At 35.0% G+C, this 20,508-nt stretch overlaps 1 protein-coding gene across 1 annotated transcript in view; it reads right to left on the bottom strand.

Moving 5' to 3' along the window:
• The window catches only part of LOC124367336 (roundabout homolog 2-like), a 138,584-nt gene extending 118,296 nt beyond the window's left edge, over window positions 1-20,288 (bottom strand). The window contains exons 1-2 of the mRNA XM_046824076.1: window positions 20,107-20,288; window positions 19,240-19,461 (exon numbers count right to left, since the gene is read on the bottom strand). Coding sequence (XP_046680032.1) covers window positions 19,240-19,306 — 67 coding nt within the window. The 5' untranslated portion in view covers window positions 19,307-19,461; window positions 20,107-20,288. The remainder of the gene's footprint in view (window positions 1-19,239; window positions 19,462-20,106) is intronic.
• Window positions 20,289-20,508: the final 220 nt, after the last annotated feature.

The following is a 20,508-nucleotide window of genomic DNA, read 5'->3' as shown; positions in this document are numbered from 1 at the left end:
TGTTATTTAAGAAGTAAACCTGCATATGCCTTCTTCAAGTCCATAGCAAGATCTCTAAATTTCACTAGTATCCTATTCTTTTACCACTACGTTTTCATACCCTATACGATACACGGAGTTTAGAAATACTGGTTAAAGTGGCTAAAAAGATATAAGAAATCACTAATGGTTGTGTAATTTTGCTGTACACTTTTAATTCCCCAAATTAAATGATGAAAAATGAAATAATATCAGTTAGAGCTCTTTAAATATTTTGAAACACTCCATACTACATATGAAAACAGATTTTATGAAATTAATAATATGTAGTTTTAAAATTTTGAAATTAATAAACTGAAAATGTGGCGGATTTTATTGATAGGTACATTTCCTTTGGATATTTCATCAAACCTGACAGCATTTTTTAATGAAAGTTTAGTGTAACATGCTTATTGTGACTTTTTTGGTTGAGCATTAGCGAAGCCTAACTCCGGGGGATGGAAAAATTTCTGTCTGTCAGACTGTCCGCATGGTATCTTGAGCGTACTGACCTAAAGACTGTTTTAAACGTGTTAAATAGCCTACTGAAATGAGCTACAGGCATGCTGTGACGTACTCCTACCTTCTATTATCAGGGGAACATGTTGTACAAGAAGGTATTTATTTAATTACACCCGTAATCTGAGCGATTGAGTTGATCAAAGATGTGTTTAAGGGTGCATATTGGCCCTGCTAGGGCGGTGAGTGTGCACTACAGGCGGGGGGTGGGTGAAGGGCTCAGAGACCCTCCTGCTCTCTACAAGGTGGGGTTGTAGGGAGGCTCAGTTATCAAATTATCTGGATTGGATGAGTTCCCGGGAAAATTGGTGGTCAGGGTGCGATGTTGGGCGGGTAAGTTTCCTAGATTATTGCTGAAACCTTATATTGGCATAGAAAACTATTCAATGTTTACAAAGTATAGAATACTAGCAGTTACCCGCGGCATCGCACATACTTTCGTTGGCTATTTCCGACGCTAATGTTGAGTTTTTCTTGTTGCTACGACCAAGAAAATCTGTAAAAGTGTATATTTATTGTCTTTGTAATTTAGTCTAGTTTTAGTATTTTTTTGTTCCATAGTTGCTTTACCTGATCAAGAAAACATATATACATAAACAGATCTGAGAAGCCTACTTCTGTCGAAAAACAACTAGATTGATTTTAGACCAGTTTTTTAACATCTAATAACAGTTTGATAGTAACGTGAATTATATTTGTACTAAGACTTGCAATGTTTTTATCTAGATATTTTCTTACTCTGTGCTCACAACGGTAGCAGAAAAGGCCGAAATAGAAGTGTTGTTACTATCAAGCTTACTCTATGTTTACATATTATAAATGTGAGCACTTTGAAAATAGTAAAGCACTTGAAATCTCTCTCTCTCCCTCCCCCGCCTCTACCGAATCACTCCCTCCCTCACCCTCATTACAATTATAAACATGATATTTGGCATATAATTTCATGTCCACGTAGTCAATAAACACTGCAAGTATGATTACGGCTGAGCGTTAGCAAAGTGCCTGCACTATATCTGGCGAATGATTAGTAATTATAGTAAAAGTATTCTTCATATGATCATTACACCTTTATCTTTACACCACCTGTGGTACTTACAGATATTATTTACAATGTTACATATTATTACGATAAAAATGGTTAATTTATGTAATATTTGGTAACTAAACCAAATACTAAACGTAACGTATTCTATACCAAACTACCAAATGAATTACCAATTTAAAAAATAATCATTCTCTGTCCTACTGCAGTTTTATAAATTAAAATTTAATTTAGCTTTGCCAGACACATTGAAGGCTGTGTGCTTTGTAATTGACAAAGGCACAACCCTTGGTTTCTTTATTATACAAAAATGAATTAAGGCGAATTTCATGGAACAGTTTGAATTTAATAGCCATTCCGCAGTTGTAAGGGTAGAGCAGTTACCCCCCCCCCCCACCCCTACCACAATTACTGTACATCCAATTATAACATCTGCAGTAGCGTCGTTGCTGCTAATAAATGCAATTTCTCGTTGCGAGTATTTCATGTTGAATCTAATTATTTACGACGTATTAGGCATGCGAATGTTGAATTCAAATCCAGAACAACACAACAGAGAAGACACAACATTACGACCAAATGTATTACAACGTAAAAATATTGCACCGGTAAAGCGAATAAGGAGACGTTGACATTACGCGACAATGTTACCGAGCAAACACAGGTCGACAAACGAGGGGGGAGTTTTTGCCGGAATCGACGGGGTAGTTCGTGGAACTGTGGTCGATGTGGGGCGCAGTGGGACGTTATTAATGATATAATGAACAATGGGAAATGTTAAACACGAATAATAGGAAGAGTAATTAATTATTACAGCAGTTCGGCGTGTAAGCAGTAGTCGTTATTCTAGAACACTTTTGGTGTTACAAAAGAAAACCCGCTTTATTATTTAATGTTAATGAAGCTTATCTGGAGTGCACGTAATGTAGCTGAGGTGGGAAGGGTTGGTTTAATGCGAGTGTTGAGTTTTCGGGACAGGATCGGATTTCAGACACTGCACTAAGCTGAAAGTGGAATCGAGCTAAACTCAACATTCTCATATCAGGTGTAGTTATTGTACGTATTAAGGGACTGTCCTTATAGGTCCTAAAATTATTGCTGTCCGACTGTCTGTAAGGACAGGAAGTACCTACAACTTGAAACTCGGTATGGTCTTCTTAGCCCAAGAAAAGAATTTATTTTGGGATCCGTCTGTTCGTCGGTGCGTTAATCTTGATAGCATGGTCCTAGACATTTGAAACCTGGTAAATCCTCTTGGTTCTAGATCGAAGGAAGATTTCTTGATTTGGATTCAAAAGGAAAAATGGCAGTACTTCTGCCCGTTTGTGCTTTCTTTCGGTACTTTCTTTCAAGTCTTTTGACAGTTCCTTGTATCAATTTACTGTAAATAAATTAACAATGATCTTTACTAGATTAAAATGTTTAAATTAAAAACTGGAAATATTTCAACAATATTTTTTATTTCAGAAGCAATTCGTGTAAAGAAATTATATTTACTTCATGATTGAAATTACAATTAATTATTTTTTAAACGATTTAGACATTTTTGTGATGTAGAAAAGTTGGGGTACTTTTAGAAGGAGTCGTTTCTGGATTGTAGAGCCTGGTATAGATTTCTAACAAGGCTACAAGTTTTTTCATTATTTTAATGGTTAGTTATTGCAATATGGTGAAAAAATAAGTTGTTTAATTTTGAGAGGAATTGTGGTCACATTAAAAAAAAATATAAATCCTGAATACAAATAATATTTTAACATTTTTGACCATTCTACCAGAAATGGTATGGGTGGGCATTTGAATTAGATTTTAGGGACATTTTATAACCGGTCAAAGAAAACCCGTTGAATACATGAATATGAAATATTTATACTAACTGGAGGATCGAGTGTTTTACATTAATTGAAAAATTTCGTCAAGACAAATTATTAAAACATTCAATCATTGTTTAGTTATATTTAATTTTGAAATGATAAACCCTTAAATAAAACATTAATAAAACACATGATTGTTCATGTGCATATTGGGCAGCCTGGTACGTATCAGCTGACCTGCTACACTAGCTTCGTGTCCTAACTCTTAGCCACTGTTGATTTTAAATTTGATTATATTTAATAATTTTCTCGTTATAGCCTACGAGTGTGTTGACCAGTAGTTTTATAATCTTAAAGAAAATCTTGGTTTCTTAGTTCTACAAGACTTGCGATGGGTGTAAATGAGTTTAGCTCCAGTTCACCTTCCTCTCAGTGCAGCATCTGAAATCCTATTTAGACTTTTATTTAGAATTCCAGACGCTGCTCTAAGAGGAAGGTGAACTGGAGCTAAACTCAACATTCTACGTTATCTGATGGGGTTTGAACCTACGCCGTTGTCAGGGCCGTACTCACTGGGGTGAGGTTCTGACCCTGGTAAATGGTCCTAAAAATCCGGTACGGGCCTGGGCCTGTCCGGGGTTGATAAAACAAGAACAACCGAAGGCGGATTAAAGGTACAACATACATTGTTAAGCACATTACTTCCGAAAGCAATACCACATTCACACGTATCACATTCTTATCTTGAGCCGTTTTTATTTCGATCTAATTACAAAATCGACTAAATATCCTCCTTAAAATGTGTGTCATTTCTCTTGGAGTTATAAAAAAATGTTTCTACTTTGCTGTCTTTGGGTGTTTTATTTTATTACGTTCACGACGTCATAGGACGTTTTAATTGCCTTCGAATTTTTCAATAACAATGGCAAAAACCCGTAATAGAGTTTTTTACATCAATAGTTTAAGTATAACGAGAGAGGTATGTATGTATATATTTATGTAGTTTTTGCAATTTTGCACAAAAACAATAATTTTATTATGTTTTTTCATTTTTTTCGCGTATTCCAAGGGGTAGGCTAATCAAAAAATTGATTTACCTCAAAAATTAAGCAATCGTGCACCCTACGGAAAAATGATATTCCAAAATATTTATTTAAGCGCGGGATCAAATATAACAAACCGCCAAGACAGGCAAACGATAAAAATGCAATAATTAAATGCATAGCAACGTGTACCCCATCTGGCGCACGACGCACTACAAAAGCCCGGTGTGTACCAGATCAGGCACTCGACGGCATTATGTGAAAGATCGCGTGTACCTCATGGGATACTCGTCGTCTTGAACGTGTAAAAAGACTATTTATTGGAAGCCAAAAAATATTGGCACATAAAAATCGATTGCACCACCACTCGATTCTCTAATGCCAATTATTAACCGAATCAATAACCAGCTGTTTAATTATTACCCCAAATGCACTAGTAGGGTTTAGTCGACACTCGCAATATTCGAAACCCTGCAGATATTTATTGCAGTGATCTATGTTGGCAACATGGTGCACAGCACTAATCTACACATGCCTTGTCCTAGTGATTAATCAGACCGATGTGGATCGGCAGAGCGGGAAATTTGGCAACACTGTCGCCCTTTCGCTACGTTATTAATGGCGGCAAATTAGTAAGAAGGCCGGTTGTGTGGAAGGGGTCCAAAATATGATTGAGTTATGAGGCAACTTAGGCTTGTAGTTAATCGCTGTAATTTGTATTGCGCTCGTAGTCCTCGGAGCTACAAGATAAACTGGGTAAACACCAACTGGTAAAATATCTCTCTGTGAGAAATTATACATGGAGTATTACAAGTCTCGACAATTAGGGATGGTCATGATTTTAGAGGCTATTATCCTTAAATATGAAGATTCTTTTCGTCCATCGGCAGGTGTGAATGGCAACCTTGATGTTGAAAAGATTCGTGTACAAAAATAACATTATTGGATAATTGTTACTTTTCTTCAATTAATAGAAAATAGTGAATTCCAACAAGAAAAGCTCCTACTTCAATGGAATATTCACTGTAATTTATAATTTCAAATTTAATTTTGTTAAAAACATCTTTATCTTTCCAAAAGAATCTTCAATTAGAAGGAAACTTTCAATTTTCTTACAACTTAACTAATAGAACATTCAGCTAAATACTTTAGCCTACATTTAAAGTTTATGAAGATTGTTAATTTTATGGGATAACACATATTCGGGCAATTTTTATCGTAATTTTATAAAGGTATAACACCTAGTTGTGAATTACACTAACACGAAAGGTTAACATGCATAGAAACCTTAAAGCTAATATAAGTGGCGAGGAACTTGTGTGTCACTCACCAATTTATACACCAAAGTAAATTTTAAAACAGAGTATGTCAGAAATCAAGCATCTGACTGGTGCAACAACTTAGTCAGGTCAAGCGCAGCGAGGTCAATACGAGGTCAATGCGCAGAAGCACTACGCAACACGTGTCACACGCACCAAGGAAGGTGAGAGACTGACGAACGAACACGGTACAATTGCGGAGAATTCTTTCGAACATTTATTTCCTGCTGGCGCTTCGTGGATGTTCAGAATTTTATAAAACCACGTCTGTTACAGGTGGCAAAATAATTTTAAGACTTAAGGTAAAGCATTCATTTAAAATACTTTTTTTATAATCAAGATATGGTAGTGGAGTAGCTAAAATAAAAAATATGAAAAAATATATCTAATAATAATCCAAGCATGTATCTGAGCGTTCAGAGTAGTTCCCCTAACTAACCATTACACTGCACTAAAAAACACATCCTACACACTGAAAAGTAGGAGATCGACTGACCAGACTTGACCTTGTCTTAAGGTTTTGACACTGAAGAAGATATTAGATTACAATTTTCGGTGATTTTTTGTAAAAAATGACGATAGCCAAATTTTATAATATTGTTAGTACTAAATTACTAAATTGTAATAATCATAAAAAGTAAGTAAAATCAGCAATAAAAAGTTGCTGTAACATTAATACTTTCTGAGATCTCAGTGGTGGCAACCTATAGTTACTCTATCAAAAATTAAAATTGTTTATTTAATAGTTTTTTACAAAATATAAACGTGGTGTTATAACTTAAAAATAAACGAATATAAACGATAACTTCCCCACTAAAGCATACTCTCTTTTAACTATTACTCTCAGCAGTCTAAACAGTAGATATTATGTAAAATATCTTATGATTATAATTTAAAAAGAAATATGTTTCGAATATTTTTGAGAACTCTTGGTATATCCCAACACGTATGTGGCTCCGGACATTCTGTTGCACGACGTTTAAAAATCTAATTTTATCTAATTTAGGTCAGTCTTTTCTGTATTTGTTTTACTTTTCAGTTTTTATTCTTTTTACCAATTAAGAAGGATTTTTATTTCATTTTTGTGATTTGAATAATTTTATACTAATACGCTATTCTTTCTGTTCGTTAATTTTGTACGTATTAATACTTCCCCCACCTGACGAAGAGGATAGATTCCAGTTCTCGAAACGTTGTGAATGTATAACGTTCTCAAAGGTATCTTTTATAACCTATAACGATGGCAAATGTCCGAAATCCTGCTATCCTTTCAAACTTTCCATCGTCAATAACAAAATTTAAACAAAGAATACACTATAAATACAGATTTAAACATTATAGCGCCAGTGTTTGTTCTTACGAGATATGGACTGAGTGATGGAGCCATTCTTAGCGCACAGACGAATAATTTTTTTGAGAAGACATTCCTATTGATGTATGTATGTAAACTCTTTTGTACTTTTGTGGAATTAAGATCTCTAAAAATTATCGACCCTTGGTGTGTTAAATCATTTAGCTTTACAAAATTTAAAGGATCTTTGTAGGCGAGTTAACTTTGGGTTAAAGCAGAAGACCAATACCAATAAAGAAACAAGTACTTAGTTGCATCCCCGGCATTCCCTCCAACCTTGGAATCATTACCTCCCTGGCCACAGCCACATGAATCACGCCACCCTCCTCCCCGTTCTTGTCTTGACCAGTTTAATAACACTAGCCATCATTTCTGGCATCGCCGGTAAGAATTCCATTTATAACTCGGCCACCCCTCGCCGACAGCCGTTATTGCGGGGGTGGGCACTGTGAGCCGGTAAACTCGGCCTTATCGCGGTCACTCCGCCTACCTCGGAGGTATTAGAGAAAGTCTCCAGATAGGATTATTCCTCGGCCCGATGTAATCCTTAAGGATTAATACATTTGCACAAATCAGCTTAGCAACACCCTGACTTGGCTGTTGTTGCCAACTTATTGTTTGCCTACAACTTGCATCTCGTACTAATCCTCTGTGCTTGTAGCTGGATTAAAATATGCACAACTTTGAAGATTAGGCTTGTATTTGTAACAGATTTGTATTTCGGTTATTCAGGAGGTAATTAAATGAATAACACTTACAAAATTATACTGTACTGTTGTAACTAACTATGTTTGAAAATCCCTTGATTAGAAAGCAAGGAGGAACTAGCGTCTTATTTAATGGATCAACAGTTTGTTACAGTATCTAGTACAAAATCGTATCTGCTAAATGTTTAATTCTATATGCGAATCAATCTTTGGGAAGAGCGATCTAAGGAGTTGGACTTTGGGTGTGAGTAGGGTTCAAATCCTATGACTACTGCTCTTTTTATCAGCAACGTCGATCTTGTGCTGTACTGAATCTCCTCCTTAATCTGCTTGACAAGGTCTTCACACAGGCCAGTAGCCCAAAAGGATGTGTGAATGGATGCGGAATAGACTGAATGGAGAATCAGCACTATGCTCCTTTCTTGGGAACAGAAATAGGGAGAGATACCGATGGAATCAATTCAAGGGGAAATATTAGTGAGGATGGTCTGGAAGTTTCCGTTGTTTATTGGAGAACACTTGTGGAAGAAGCTTTATATCTTAGAGGTTTTCTGCTAGACATTTTGTAACAAATATGATTTTAAAGAACTCTGCTAGTCCAGTGTCAACAGGAAATGAACATTCCAAAGGATCTTTCATATTTATAACTTTTTCTATTGTCAGTCTTCCACCTTGCTAGTTGCGTGTGGCATGTGTTGTGCAGTACTCTTTATGCTGTTATTGCACCAGTCAGGAATTACTTGGTATTAGACGTACGATTCTGTTGTCAAATTAGACGGTAAGTTAATTAAGTATCTCAACGCACTTTTAATTTTTAATTTTTGATGATTTAGCCAGATGTTTGGGTTAAGATAGTTAGCCTAAATTTGTTAATATGTCACACATTTTAATCTGCTATGAGTCTACTTCGTTAGTTTACAAATTTATTCTGCTATTTTCACGGATACATCATGGTCACCAACATAAAAATATTCGTTAACGCTCAGCCAAATCCTGCAGTGACACGCACCATCATCGAATTCAGTGTTCCTCATATTAAAATAAATCTTTATGCACAAGTCTTTAAGTTTATATGCCGGTTCGTTCTCAAGATAACATGTAGAGATACAGACCGATAGTCAGACAAAACATACATTTTTTCCAGAACAATAAGAAATAAGGCTTCGCTAACGCTCAGCCATTGAAAGTAATAGGAGCACGGCAAGGACGAAGATGCTAAAGCGAGATTGTCGGCAAAGCTGGTTATACTTTATGCCTGATTATGTCTTGAGGCCGAAAACCCATGTATTACTATATTGCTGCGATATAGATGGCCAAAATTGACCAGGGATATTTTGTTCATTGGATTAGAAAAAGATTGTGCTGTCATATGGCACGTCATTACTTGAATTTGCTATTAGAATGGATACCCAAGGATCAAATTCTAAATACTTTATTTCATCCACAACTCTATCAATCAAACAAACTGACATTAGGATGACCTAACAGCTTGTCGTCATAAATGGATGACTGATCCTGGGAGTACATATACAGGGATAGACCGCTCGAGGTTATCAACTCTAGAGAGGGAAGATGATCGAGTTAGTTGATTGACTGTGTACCTACAGTAGGGCTTCAGCTGCCCTTCTGCCCTCCAGTCACACATCGCCTGCACGTGTAGGCCCTACACACAGCTTGTGTTGAATTTAATACTATTACCACTGCCCCTTATTTGATAAACAGGACATCAAAGGTTATTACAGCATTGTTAATATACAAGGTGTCTAAAAAGTCCCGGGACGGTTTAATATTTTTTTTTATAGAGCTACAAAACTTGGTACAGACTTACTGGACAAAAATATACTTTAACACATATCCAGAGACCTCCTACTTCCTAAAGGTATGGCCCACAGACTTTAAATTTTAAATTTAAGCATAGGTTGGTATTAGTGATAGAAGAATCGAATTCAGAATCGAATAGTATTCGAATACAGGTATTCACATATTCGAATACCTTAAAATGAATTAGAATACTGTTGGAATGAATACGATTTCTCTGGAAGAATCGAATTCAAAACTACAGTATTCATTCGTTAGGACCAATAGTGTTCAAATAAAATATTCAAGAGCTGTATTCTTATTCATAATTATACATGTATTCTTTGGAGGATTAAAGAAAGATTTATAATTTGGAACATTTTCAAACTTGACAAAATGTATAATTTTACAAATATTCAATTAATAAATACATTTTTACATAATAAAGACTAAAATGAATTTTTATTTAATGTTGTTATGTAAAAACAATATATGGCTGAGGTTTTTGGTTTCAATCTATTTCTAAGCTCATTGACAACAAACCCTGCAGTAGAAAAGAATATTTCAGATGAGCTGAAGTTGCAAGTTCATAAATCATGGGTATGGCATGTTTGCTTGCAGGAGGCACAAAAAGGCAAAGGATTATCTCGCCTTTTAGGCAGTGCAATTCTAAATAACAAAGAAACAATGGACTACGGCGGGAGGGAAGTAAGACAATTCCAAACTAGTCTGTTAGAAAAAGTATTCGAATACAAGGGTGCTTTTGAATACACTGTATTCGATTCTTTTAAGTATTCGATTTTCCCATCACTAGTTGGTAAGCACATCAAATTAAAGGCCTTTATCAGTAGATTACAATACCGGAAATCTGGCCTCAAACGGACAACCGAACCGGAAACGACAGCCGTTCAAAAATAACTTACTGAGCGACTGAATTCTATTAATGACCTTCAATAAATATCAAAGCCAGTTAAACAATGAACTGCGGTCAGAATTGCGCCATTCAAAACGAGCGGCGAAATGGCGCCTCACAATTCAAGGGTCGCTTTTAATAAAAATTCAACCGTAAATTTCTTTAATAGCCGGAATTTCAATGACCGCTGCCATCGCCAGTTTTATGTATTACAGCCGATGGAAATTCCCTAATATTTAATTAAATGAACAATATACAGAAGGATGACATTTTTAAGGGAGGTCTTTCTACGTCAATCACATTTCAGTTGAGTATACTAAATGTTTTTACGGGAAAACGGTCCAAACCCACTTGCAAATACTTATTGACCTTGCCGGGAATCGAACCCATGACCTCTCGTTTAGGGAGCCGCATCCTTACCTCTGTACTAGGGTGAAGGTTAAGATGAACGTTATTCTCTTCTTCTTGCAAAGACTACATAATTTTATGAAAGCAACGCTGAAGGTTTAGTGCCATAGTACACGAAGTGTGCAACCGGACTATGAACTTTGACCAGACTGTACTCTCTCTGGCTTACTAGAAGTGTGTCTCATTTTTGTACATGCCCACAGGCATCTTTTTTCAAAGAACCTTTTTGGAATAGGAGTAGTAATTGGACCTCCAAAGATAAATGTATTGTCACCCACGTTGATTTTGGTAGGGATTGGAATAGTGAATAGTAGTCTAATGGTTAAAAATGTCTAAAGATATTTACTTTAAAGGTCATATTTTTGAAGCGTGACACACTTACACCCACTGCCATGAATTAACGAGACAAAGAGACTAGAACGGGAAATATCCAGGTCGTAAAAAAAACATGTTTTATTCTTATGAAGTACAAATTTATTGGCACCCACCTTTTGGACAATCGTAGGTATATGTTGAACAAAGGTCATATGTAAATACTGGGTTAATAACTCTTAATTATTCATCATTGTAAACTGTCTTTGATTTCTTTAGTCAATGGTCCATCATTTAATGAGCGTGAATAGAAAAACACACTAATTTTAAACTTCATTCATGCCATAAAAAGTTACAACAGTTTTCTGTCCAGAATATTCATCCAGTGCAAAACCTTTTCGAGTGCGGTTCTACATTTTACCGAAAGTGTAAGATTAAACATTTGACTGACAAATATCGAATTGATCATATGTAGACGAGCCTACAGAGTTGCGCGCATAAAACATAGTAACTCTGTATGTGACACGGATAAAACATCGTGACTCTATACGGATAATACATCGTCACTTTGTATATGATAGGGATAAAACATAGTGACTCTGTATGCAACACGGATAAAACATCGTGACTCTATACGGATAATACATCGTCACTTTGTATATGATAGGGATAAAACATAGTGACTCTGTATGCAACACGGATAAAACATCGTGACTCTGTATGCAACACGGATAAAACATAGTGACTCTGTATGTGACGCGGATAAAACATCGTGACTATACGGATAATACATCATGACTCTATACGGATAATACATCGTCACTTTGTATATGATAGGGATAAAACATAGTGACTCTGTATGTGACGCGGATAAAACATCGTGACTCTATACGGATAATACATCGTCACTCTATACGGATAATACATAGTCACTTTGTATATGATAGGGATAAAACATAGTGACCCTGTGTACAACACGGATAAAACATAGTGACTCTGTATGCAACACGGATAAAACATAGTGACTCTGTATGCGACACGGAAAAAAACAATTAAAAATTATAAAAATTGCGATCTCTGAAAAATTATCGTTTCATATTCTTTATCTTTTTAATATCCTTCCAGTTCAACCTCCATCAAAATTTGTGCTTTTGACGATGTATTTTTTTTTCTTAGTAAAAACATGCCTCTATTGATTTCAAGAAAACCAGATTGAGTGCTTATACCGTGCACATTGACTCTCGACTCCCGCACTATTAGGGCTGTGGTGCGTGCGAGAGTGTTTGGGTCTATTGTGGGGTGAAAAGGAAATCAGACTCTCACGGGATGGAGGTTTCCTACAAATGTCCAAAATCGACAATAGATGAGTCACCTGGCCAGCTGTTGACCCTCCTCACCGGATATCCCCGTGTCCCACGGACCGGACCCGGAAGCGTGTGGTGAAAGCGGGCGTGGGCTCGAGGAAGTGAGAGAAACGTTACACGCGATGATCGTGATTCACTCACTGTTCAACACGTGCGCATCGCATCCACCTCACTGTTTATCATCACTTGCTTCTATACGTACTCCACAAGTCACGTGATCAATTGGAAGTTTTGTGGGAGTGATAGGTCCAAATCTATAAGATTTTTTTATCTATCACTCCAGAGGCTACAAAATCTAATTTCTATCCGCCTGCCAATCCTCACGCTATCTGAAGGACGTACTGTACCTTTAGACTTGAAATATTGCATAAAGCTTCATTTCTATAGGAAACAACATCGAGTTCGGTGGTGATGCATGTCACTTTATGGGATTTTGATGAGCGTTAGGGAAATGTTTACATTGGCTTTGTGAATAAACATTACAGCAACGAGAATATATAAATTTGTTACCAAATTGAGTGCAATCATATGGCATTTTTACATATTAACAAAACATGTAGCTATGGACTTATAATTTAGCATCCAACCTTAGCGAATCTTGCTGCATTTTGCATTGTGTATTTCACTTCCACTTTAATATTAAAAATTCAGGATAGTTAGAAAACGCGAATCAAATTTTTGAAAAAGTTGTTAAAATCATTGATCATTTAAAAAAGTGACATTCACCACTACAGCCATCCTTATAATGTAATGATGCGTATTTCTGCTACCTTATCTACTCTGATGTGATAGATAATGTAAGCTCTATTAGCATATTAATTTTCACAAATCCTCTCCCAACTACATTAAAAAATCGTACATGCTCTTCTAGAGCATAAGGTCTAAAGATATGTCGTAAACACACATTGTAACAGATTAAGAACATTACACTACAGTTTGATCTAAACAAAACTTTTGGAGGTGATAAACATGCACAAAATTATCCACAGATTAAAAGACTCCAAAATATTTTCACAACATTACCGTATAAAAATTACACGCACGTTTGACGCCCCTGGGGTGTCTAACTTGACACGTAATAATTTCGTCCGAAACGGCATGACACCTGGCATGTTGCCGGACAGGCACGACATGCATGACAGCTTCAGCATGCATTCAGATACCAGACTGTTTATAGCATATTCTATGAACGGCTGAAACGGGAATTACCTGCATATTACGTCAGTAAATAATGTCATCAGTTCCTGTGACCGTTTATGTATACTTCAGCTTGACTATCGTAGTTCTGGACTGACTTATACGTCTTCATTACCTTTTCGTGGTGTAATCAGGGAATTCTTACTCTTATTAATTTAATCTGCATATCGCGTTTTAATAAAATGTAAATTACTTACTGATTTTGACCTTTCTTCCTTTAAATATGATTTAAATAACAGTGTTATAACGTTAGATAAACAAAAACATCTACGGTCGAACACAAGTTTTACAACGTGGCATCTAAAATTAGGCAAAAATCTGCTAACGATTTCCAATTAGTTCCAAGATTTTGAATACTGGTGTAAAAATTCATTAAGTACCTATAGAAACTTCCTAACATTTGCAGTTTGGTAATTTTCGTAAATTTATGAAAAATAAAACAAACTCCTATCTGAATCTATTAATACAATATAATCTGCTTACTGTAGATGCTGATTGAACTAATCAGACTGCCTGGAAACTTCATGATCAGCTATAGGTTATGTTGATATAAATTATAGGTTATAACCATCGAGAAGGAGACTATATTTCCGGACATTTGCCATCGTCCATTGGTAAACAACAGTAATAATACGTTTCGAGATCTGCAATCTTATCTCTTCCTCCTAACACACACAACTACAATCTAGGTTAAAATAAACAAATCAAACCAGAACATTGTGACAAGCATAAGCCAGGAATGACAACATCCATATTGTGTGTCAACATCACTAACTCTAAAACATGCACTTAATAAAACAAAACACAACACTAATTATCAAAACTAAACTACATAATACAAGTTACAATAGGTCTGCATTCGCCGACAAACGATAGCGGACACTACGGCCAGGGATCAGTGTTACTTGGATCAGTGATGATTTTTTTTATCACTGAACAATGACAAATGTCCTGAAAAATCCTGTTTCCTTCACGATCCTACCGTCGTCGAAAACTAACTCCGAACAAGGAATTTAATCATTGCTTGACTGAAACGACCACCAATTTGTAGAATTTTTGTTTCTTAAAATTTACATCACATTTTGATATAAGTTCACATTTTTTAGTATTACATCATATAATAGGTATGGAGAAACATGTACATTTTCCATAACTTTGTCAACTAAAGCCTAACTTGTATGTTCACCAAGCTATTCCCATTTTTTTACATTCTAGATGCATAGTTTCATCATTTATATTCTACGGCAATCTTTTGTGATTTTAGTATTCTTATACATTTTGAGACCAATAATACTTAATATACGTCTATCAAAGAGTAAAACGTCAATAAAAGACCAAATTAAGAAGTTTATTTTTCATACGTATATGTCCTCTGCGAACTTAATTAAATGGTCTTTGGATCGGTAATCGAAAGAGAATATATTTTCATTTGGCTGAGCGTCAGCGAAGCATATAACTCGAGGGACTGTAAAATTAAATTTTTGTAAGTCAACCTATATACTTGAAATGTTGTATAAACCTTCATTTCTATATAATTAGCAAGTTCCATGACAACAACGAGAAATTGCAGAATACACAAATTTGTACACAAACTGAAAGCAATCATGAGATTTTAACAAGTGACACATTAAAACATGTAGGTACAGACTTGAAATTTTGAGTGCAAATTTAACGTAGCCTTTTACGTATTTTTTAGAAGAAATTCAAAACAAGAGATTATTTACTATACAAGAAAGATCAATAAAACGGAACCAAGAATAATCCCTGAGGTATACCATGTTTAGTGCTTCACGATGATTGTTATCTTATGAAGAGATTTTACCTTATAACTATAAAACAGTGTAAATATCGATTAGTGTTCGTTAATCAATACAATAACAGAATTCCACGGACCATTCAACGATTAAAATGGTTCCAACTCGAACTTATCAATCAGATCAACGATATATAAATCTAAAGGGTTGTCAGAGTCCGGTGTTCACAGGACGCAGCGTTTTGTGCTGGCTACCCTTTGTAGAACCGAGGCAATGAATCAAGTCTTCCTTCGTTCTCGCCTGAACCCTTCCCTCCATTGAATGTGTTCCCAGGAAATAATTTCCAGGCGTTACATTGCGATATTGATCCTGGAATAGGTTCCATTTTCGTATTAAAGGTTTATATTACAGGTTCAGATCTGTTTCTGCTGGATATTCGTGATAACTGTTGTTGATGGTAATGTAAATGTTTAAACTTTGTCGCTATTATTTTCATGGAAATACACAACAGTTGTGTTTTTTATTATTATTATTGTTTGACACGAATTCTCATAACATTTTTATATAGACTATCGGACTAAAAATATAAATACTATATTATTGCGACGAATTTCAGGCAAGCAATTTATTTAAGAGAGATTGCTTTACGATATCAAAAACCTCATCTCTTATTCCGGGTGGGGACAAAACTGAACAAAAAAGGTATTTAATCCCGGGACAGAGAGAAATGAAAACGTCGTCGAAGGATGAGTTAAGAATTATATTTTATTTTGTAACTATTCCTATAAACACTAATAGGCTTTGTTATACTGTGTGGCCTATGTTGTATGTATTTACAAAACCTATTCCTACTAACTTCACCTGTATTATATTAAAATAGACACTAATATTTATTTATCATATATATGTCAAATTTGATTTTCAAACGCCGATTGAAGATTTTAAAACAGAACACGTCCAAGATAATTAACAAAAATAAAGACGTAAAATACATTAAACACACTAAAAAGGGCTCACAATCTTGTGTATTTAATTCTTTACTTTGCAGTAAGTCCGTCAAATGAACGTAGGCACAGTCAGTTTGAAGTATCTGAATGGATACACGCCATATTTAGGGTTAAATAGTTTAGAATTTTTTACGGTATTTTGTATAGTTAATAAATGAGTTTTTCACGAGACAGGGTAACCGAACTTAATGGCGGATCCCATAAATATTGAGATGGTGACCGATGGAAATGGTCTCCAAGTTTTTAAGTAATCTTAAAAATATTTGTGTTATAATAATATTTATAGGTTTTAGAATGTCTTATTTTTTACTATCCTTTCTCTTTGTTACATGGGCCCTTTTTGGTTGCAAATGTAAATTCTGAGAAAAATATGTTTAGCCAAGCTAAATAGGTTAGCAGTCAGTGACATTTAATCTACTGTGACAACCAATCTCTTTGTGATCTAATCTGTGACAGCTGAAGTCCGAGACAGCCTCAGATTTCAGATGCTGCACTAGGCGGAAGGTGAACTGGAGCTGAACTCACCATTCGCATTGAATTAATTCTTCCCGTGAAAGTTACGTTTTGTGTAAATTAATAAATTAATTGAAAAAGATAATTTCAATTAATTAATTATAGATAACTTCAAGATTTATTTTTCCAACATGATTAGGCTGCAAATTCCAGATTATTTATATTTTTTTTATAACAATCTACATTGCGTTTTCAGTTCGACTGGAAGCAGTTTAGGTGAAAACACTTACTTTTTGCAATGAAGCTAGAGAAGGCTGAAGTTATACGTTACAAGTTATAAGTTACAAAGATTATGTTACAAATTACAAAGATTTCATCACAAAAATGGTCAAACTCATATTTAATCCATCTTATTCCGTGGAAAAAAGGAAAATTATAAATATTATTTGTATGATTCAAAACCATACAAATTTTGTCTGATTCAATAGGTATGATTCATGAACCTAACATGTCGTCGATGTCGGAATATTTTAGGTCAGATGTCCAGTAACTAAGGTTGTGCGAATTGTCTTACGTCTGCACTTCAGTGTAAAATTAAGGATATCCTTTTCTGATAATTTTATAATTTTTTTACTTAGGATTCAAGAATTTTAGTAGTCTCTCAGAGTGCGTTTCTGTTGTAACATTGAAACTTTCTCAATCAATTAACGGAATGTGATAAATACGTTAATACATGTCGAATTTCATTCCTTTTGAGATGTTAAAGTACTTAGCCTACACAAATATGCATTTTGATCAATATCGTTTTATCAAAAATCTTTTTTCCCAATGAAAAGTTTTTTATTAAGTAAAATATGAAATTTTTAAAAATCAAAACACATGGTTGTCACTTATTCACCCACCATAAAGAAGTTAACAACTTATTGTAAAAAACAGATTATTTTTTAATTTACTGTAAGATATATGTACTGGTAGCCTTGGTTTAAACTCTATAAAAATAATATTAAACCTCTATCACATTTACGACTTTACTTTTAGTACTATAATTATGGCCGATATATTTTAAATATATGTTTAATACGAATCCTAGTTTTTTAATCTTGGTATTGTAAAGTAAAGTATGGCTACTCAGGATAAAAATCACCTTTTGCACCTGTTACAATATAAATAACGTATAAACTTTTAAATAAAGCTAACAACCGACTTTTATTGCAAATTAATCTCATCTTTAAAATGAGACATCCCCCATGATTAAGAAAAAAATAAGAGCGGAAATGTGTTGAGAGCGATGTCCCTATTGAGTAATATCAATGCCATTTCACAACAGCCAGCTGTTAAATCTTTCTTGTGAGGTTTTAGAAAACTTAAATTAATGAATGAAAACACAATCTATTTTCAGACAAATGAAATTCACTATATAAACATAAGTGGAAATGCGAATGTTGAGTTCACCTTCCTCTTAGTGCAGCGTCTGGAATGTGACGCTGTCCTGGAATCTGGAGTTATGTTTATCTTATAAGTAGGTGACGAATAAGGTCAATATAAACTCTTTACATCGTTTTGACATTAGAGACCCTAGACTACAAAATATAGTGTAATCTATTTGAAGAGATATTCTCGTTGTCTCATCAGGTACACAATTGAGCGCACTACGATGTTGACTGACACGATCTCTAAGCACGGTGGTGCAAATAAGTTTCTACACATAACGTAGCTATGATTTTATTACTGAAATGAAGCAAAACTCAACATTCGAATTGAATCAACCCTTCCCACCATAGCTATTTTATGTGAAAAGCGGGAAATTGACTTATTCAATGAGGGCGGCCTTAACATCAAAGGAATACTGTTGGACTCCCTCCAGGCCAAATCGGATTAAATCGTTGGAGTTGAATTATTTTGCTTAATTAGTCTGAATTCGACTAATTTATTATAGTTACTAATTTGAACTGATTATTGTTATTTGCATTTATTTTTTATGCATGATTTTTTGCATTCTTTCTATGATATGTTTTTAAGTATAGTTGCTTTATCGTTTGGCGTTGAAACCTTAATTAGTATGAAAAAATCACAAATACATAAAAATTTCAGAATTGGTTCCACGATTTTTTTGTTTGTACTATTACAAAAAAAGTTATTTGAAATGTCAACAATCGTAACTTCTGAATTTGCCAACGCTCGCCTGTGATCTTACGGTATCAAATTGAGTGAAACCAAGACCTACCTGACACGCTGATTAGAAGAGCCAAGAGGGGCACCAAGACCATAGCACTATGGTGGGGGTGGGTCATCCTCACCCCCCCGGCATCGCGTCTGTCTGTCCGTCTGTCGCACTGATAACACTGATCACACTGTCCACTCCCCCGCCATCAAGTACAAGTACAGCCCATTCACTCACCACCAAGCTGAAACTTTAAGTACGGTCGATGTGCTTGCTGTTTCGAACCTGTGTAAATTGAGAATTACTTTTATTTTTTTATTCGATTTCCGATTAATTATTCACAAATTCAATTTGCATTGAACATAAGCTACAGTTGCGTAGTTGTATGATTAAAAATTGGTAATGCTTCGATCTTTATTTCCTTTCGGAATGAATGTTGCAAAAAGCTTATCGTGAATTTCACAGTTTCGTACCGTTACGTTAAATTAAAGACATGTTACTTGAAAATTTCTTTAGCGAGTTAAGAATGTTTTGTATTCTACGACCGATTTATTATTATTAATTATTAACGATAATAATAAATACTATTAATTAATAATACTAATTATTATTATTATCAAATATTCAAATTATTATACGTAAATAATTAATCTGATTAACTAAATTTAGGAATTTATTTTTGTTTTATTACAAATAAGAAACGGCTTTAGCAAACGTACTTTCTACTGATTAAATCTACTAATTTAGCACGTTTGAAATTATTGAGAAATGTCAGTAATATTTTTTAGATTAAAATTGTATAAATAATAAATAATTGGTATTTTGTATGGGTATTTTAATAGTTCAAAAATGTATTCTAAACTCGAATTATTACTGGTTTAATAATTTTTAAAGAACATTTTAAGGTGTAAATATAAATTTTTTCCATACAGCAATTAAAATGTGTTCGACACTGCTCACGGATTAATGAGGGCGATAGACGCGAGCGTCGCGATGGCGTGACGTCACGATACGACGCCACGGAGCGAGCTGCCACCTCGAGACACCGGCGCCGGTAGCGGACTGAGGCCGAGAGCGTCGCGACGCCGCCACCGCCGCTGCGCAGCCAGGTGTTCCGCACCCGTCCTGTCTATTGTCTCACTGGACATCGCTTGTAGTGTGCACAGGTACCAACCAGTATAAGGTTAATATGTAACCACTAATTTTGAATTTCCGGAAAACCTGCGATGTATATTGATAAAACTGCTGATTAAATTACATGTTTATAGTTTGGTTTGTTCAGATGCTTAAAATCTTACTTTGCTCATATCCAAGTCATAATATTTGTTAAAA

Source organism: Homalodisca vitripennis, chromosome 8, assembly GCF_021130785.1.
Source record: "Homalodisca vitripennis isolate AUS2020 chromosome 8, UT_GWSS_2.1, whole genome shotgun sequence".
NCBI lineage: Eukaryota > Metazoa > Arthropoda > Insecta > Hemiptera > Cicadellidae > Homalodisca > Homalodisca vitripennis.
The sequence above is the reverse complement of the archived record's forward strand: the minus strand, read 5'-3'. Positions and strand labels throughout refer to the sequence as shown.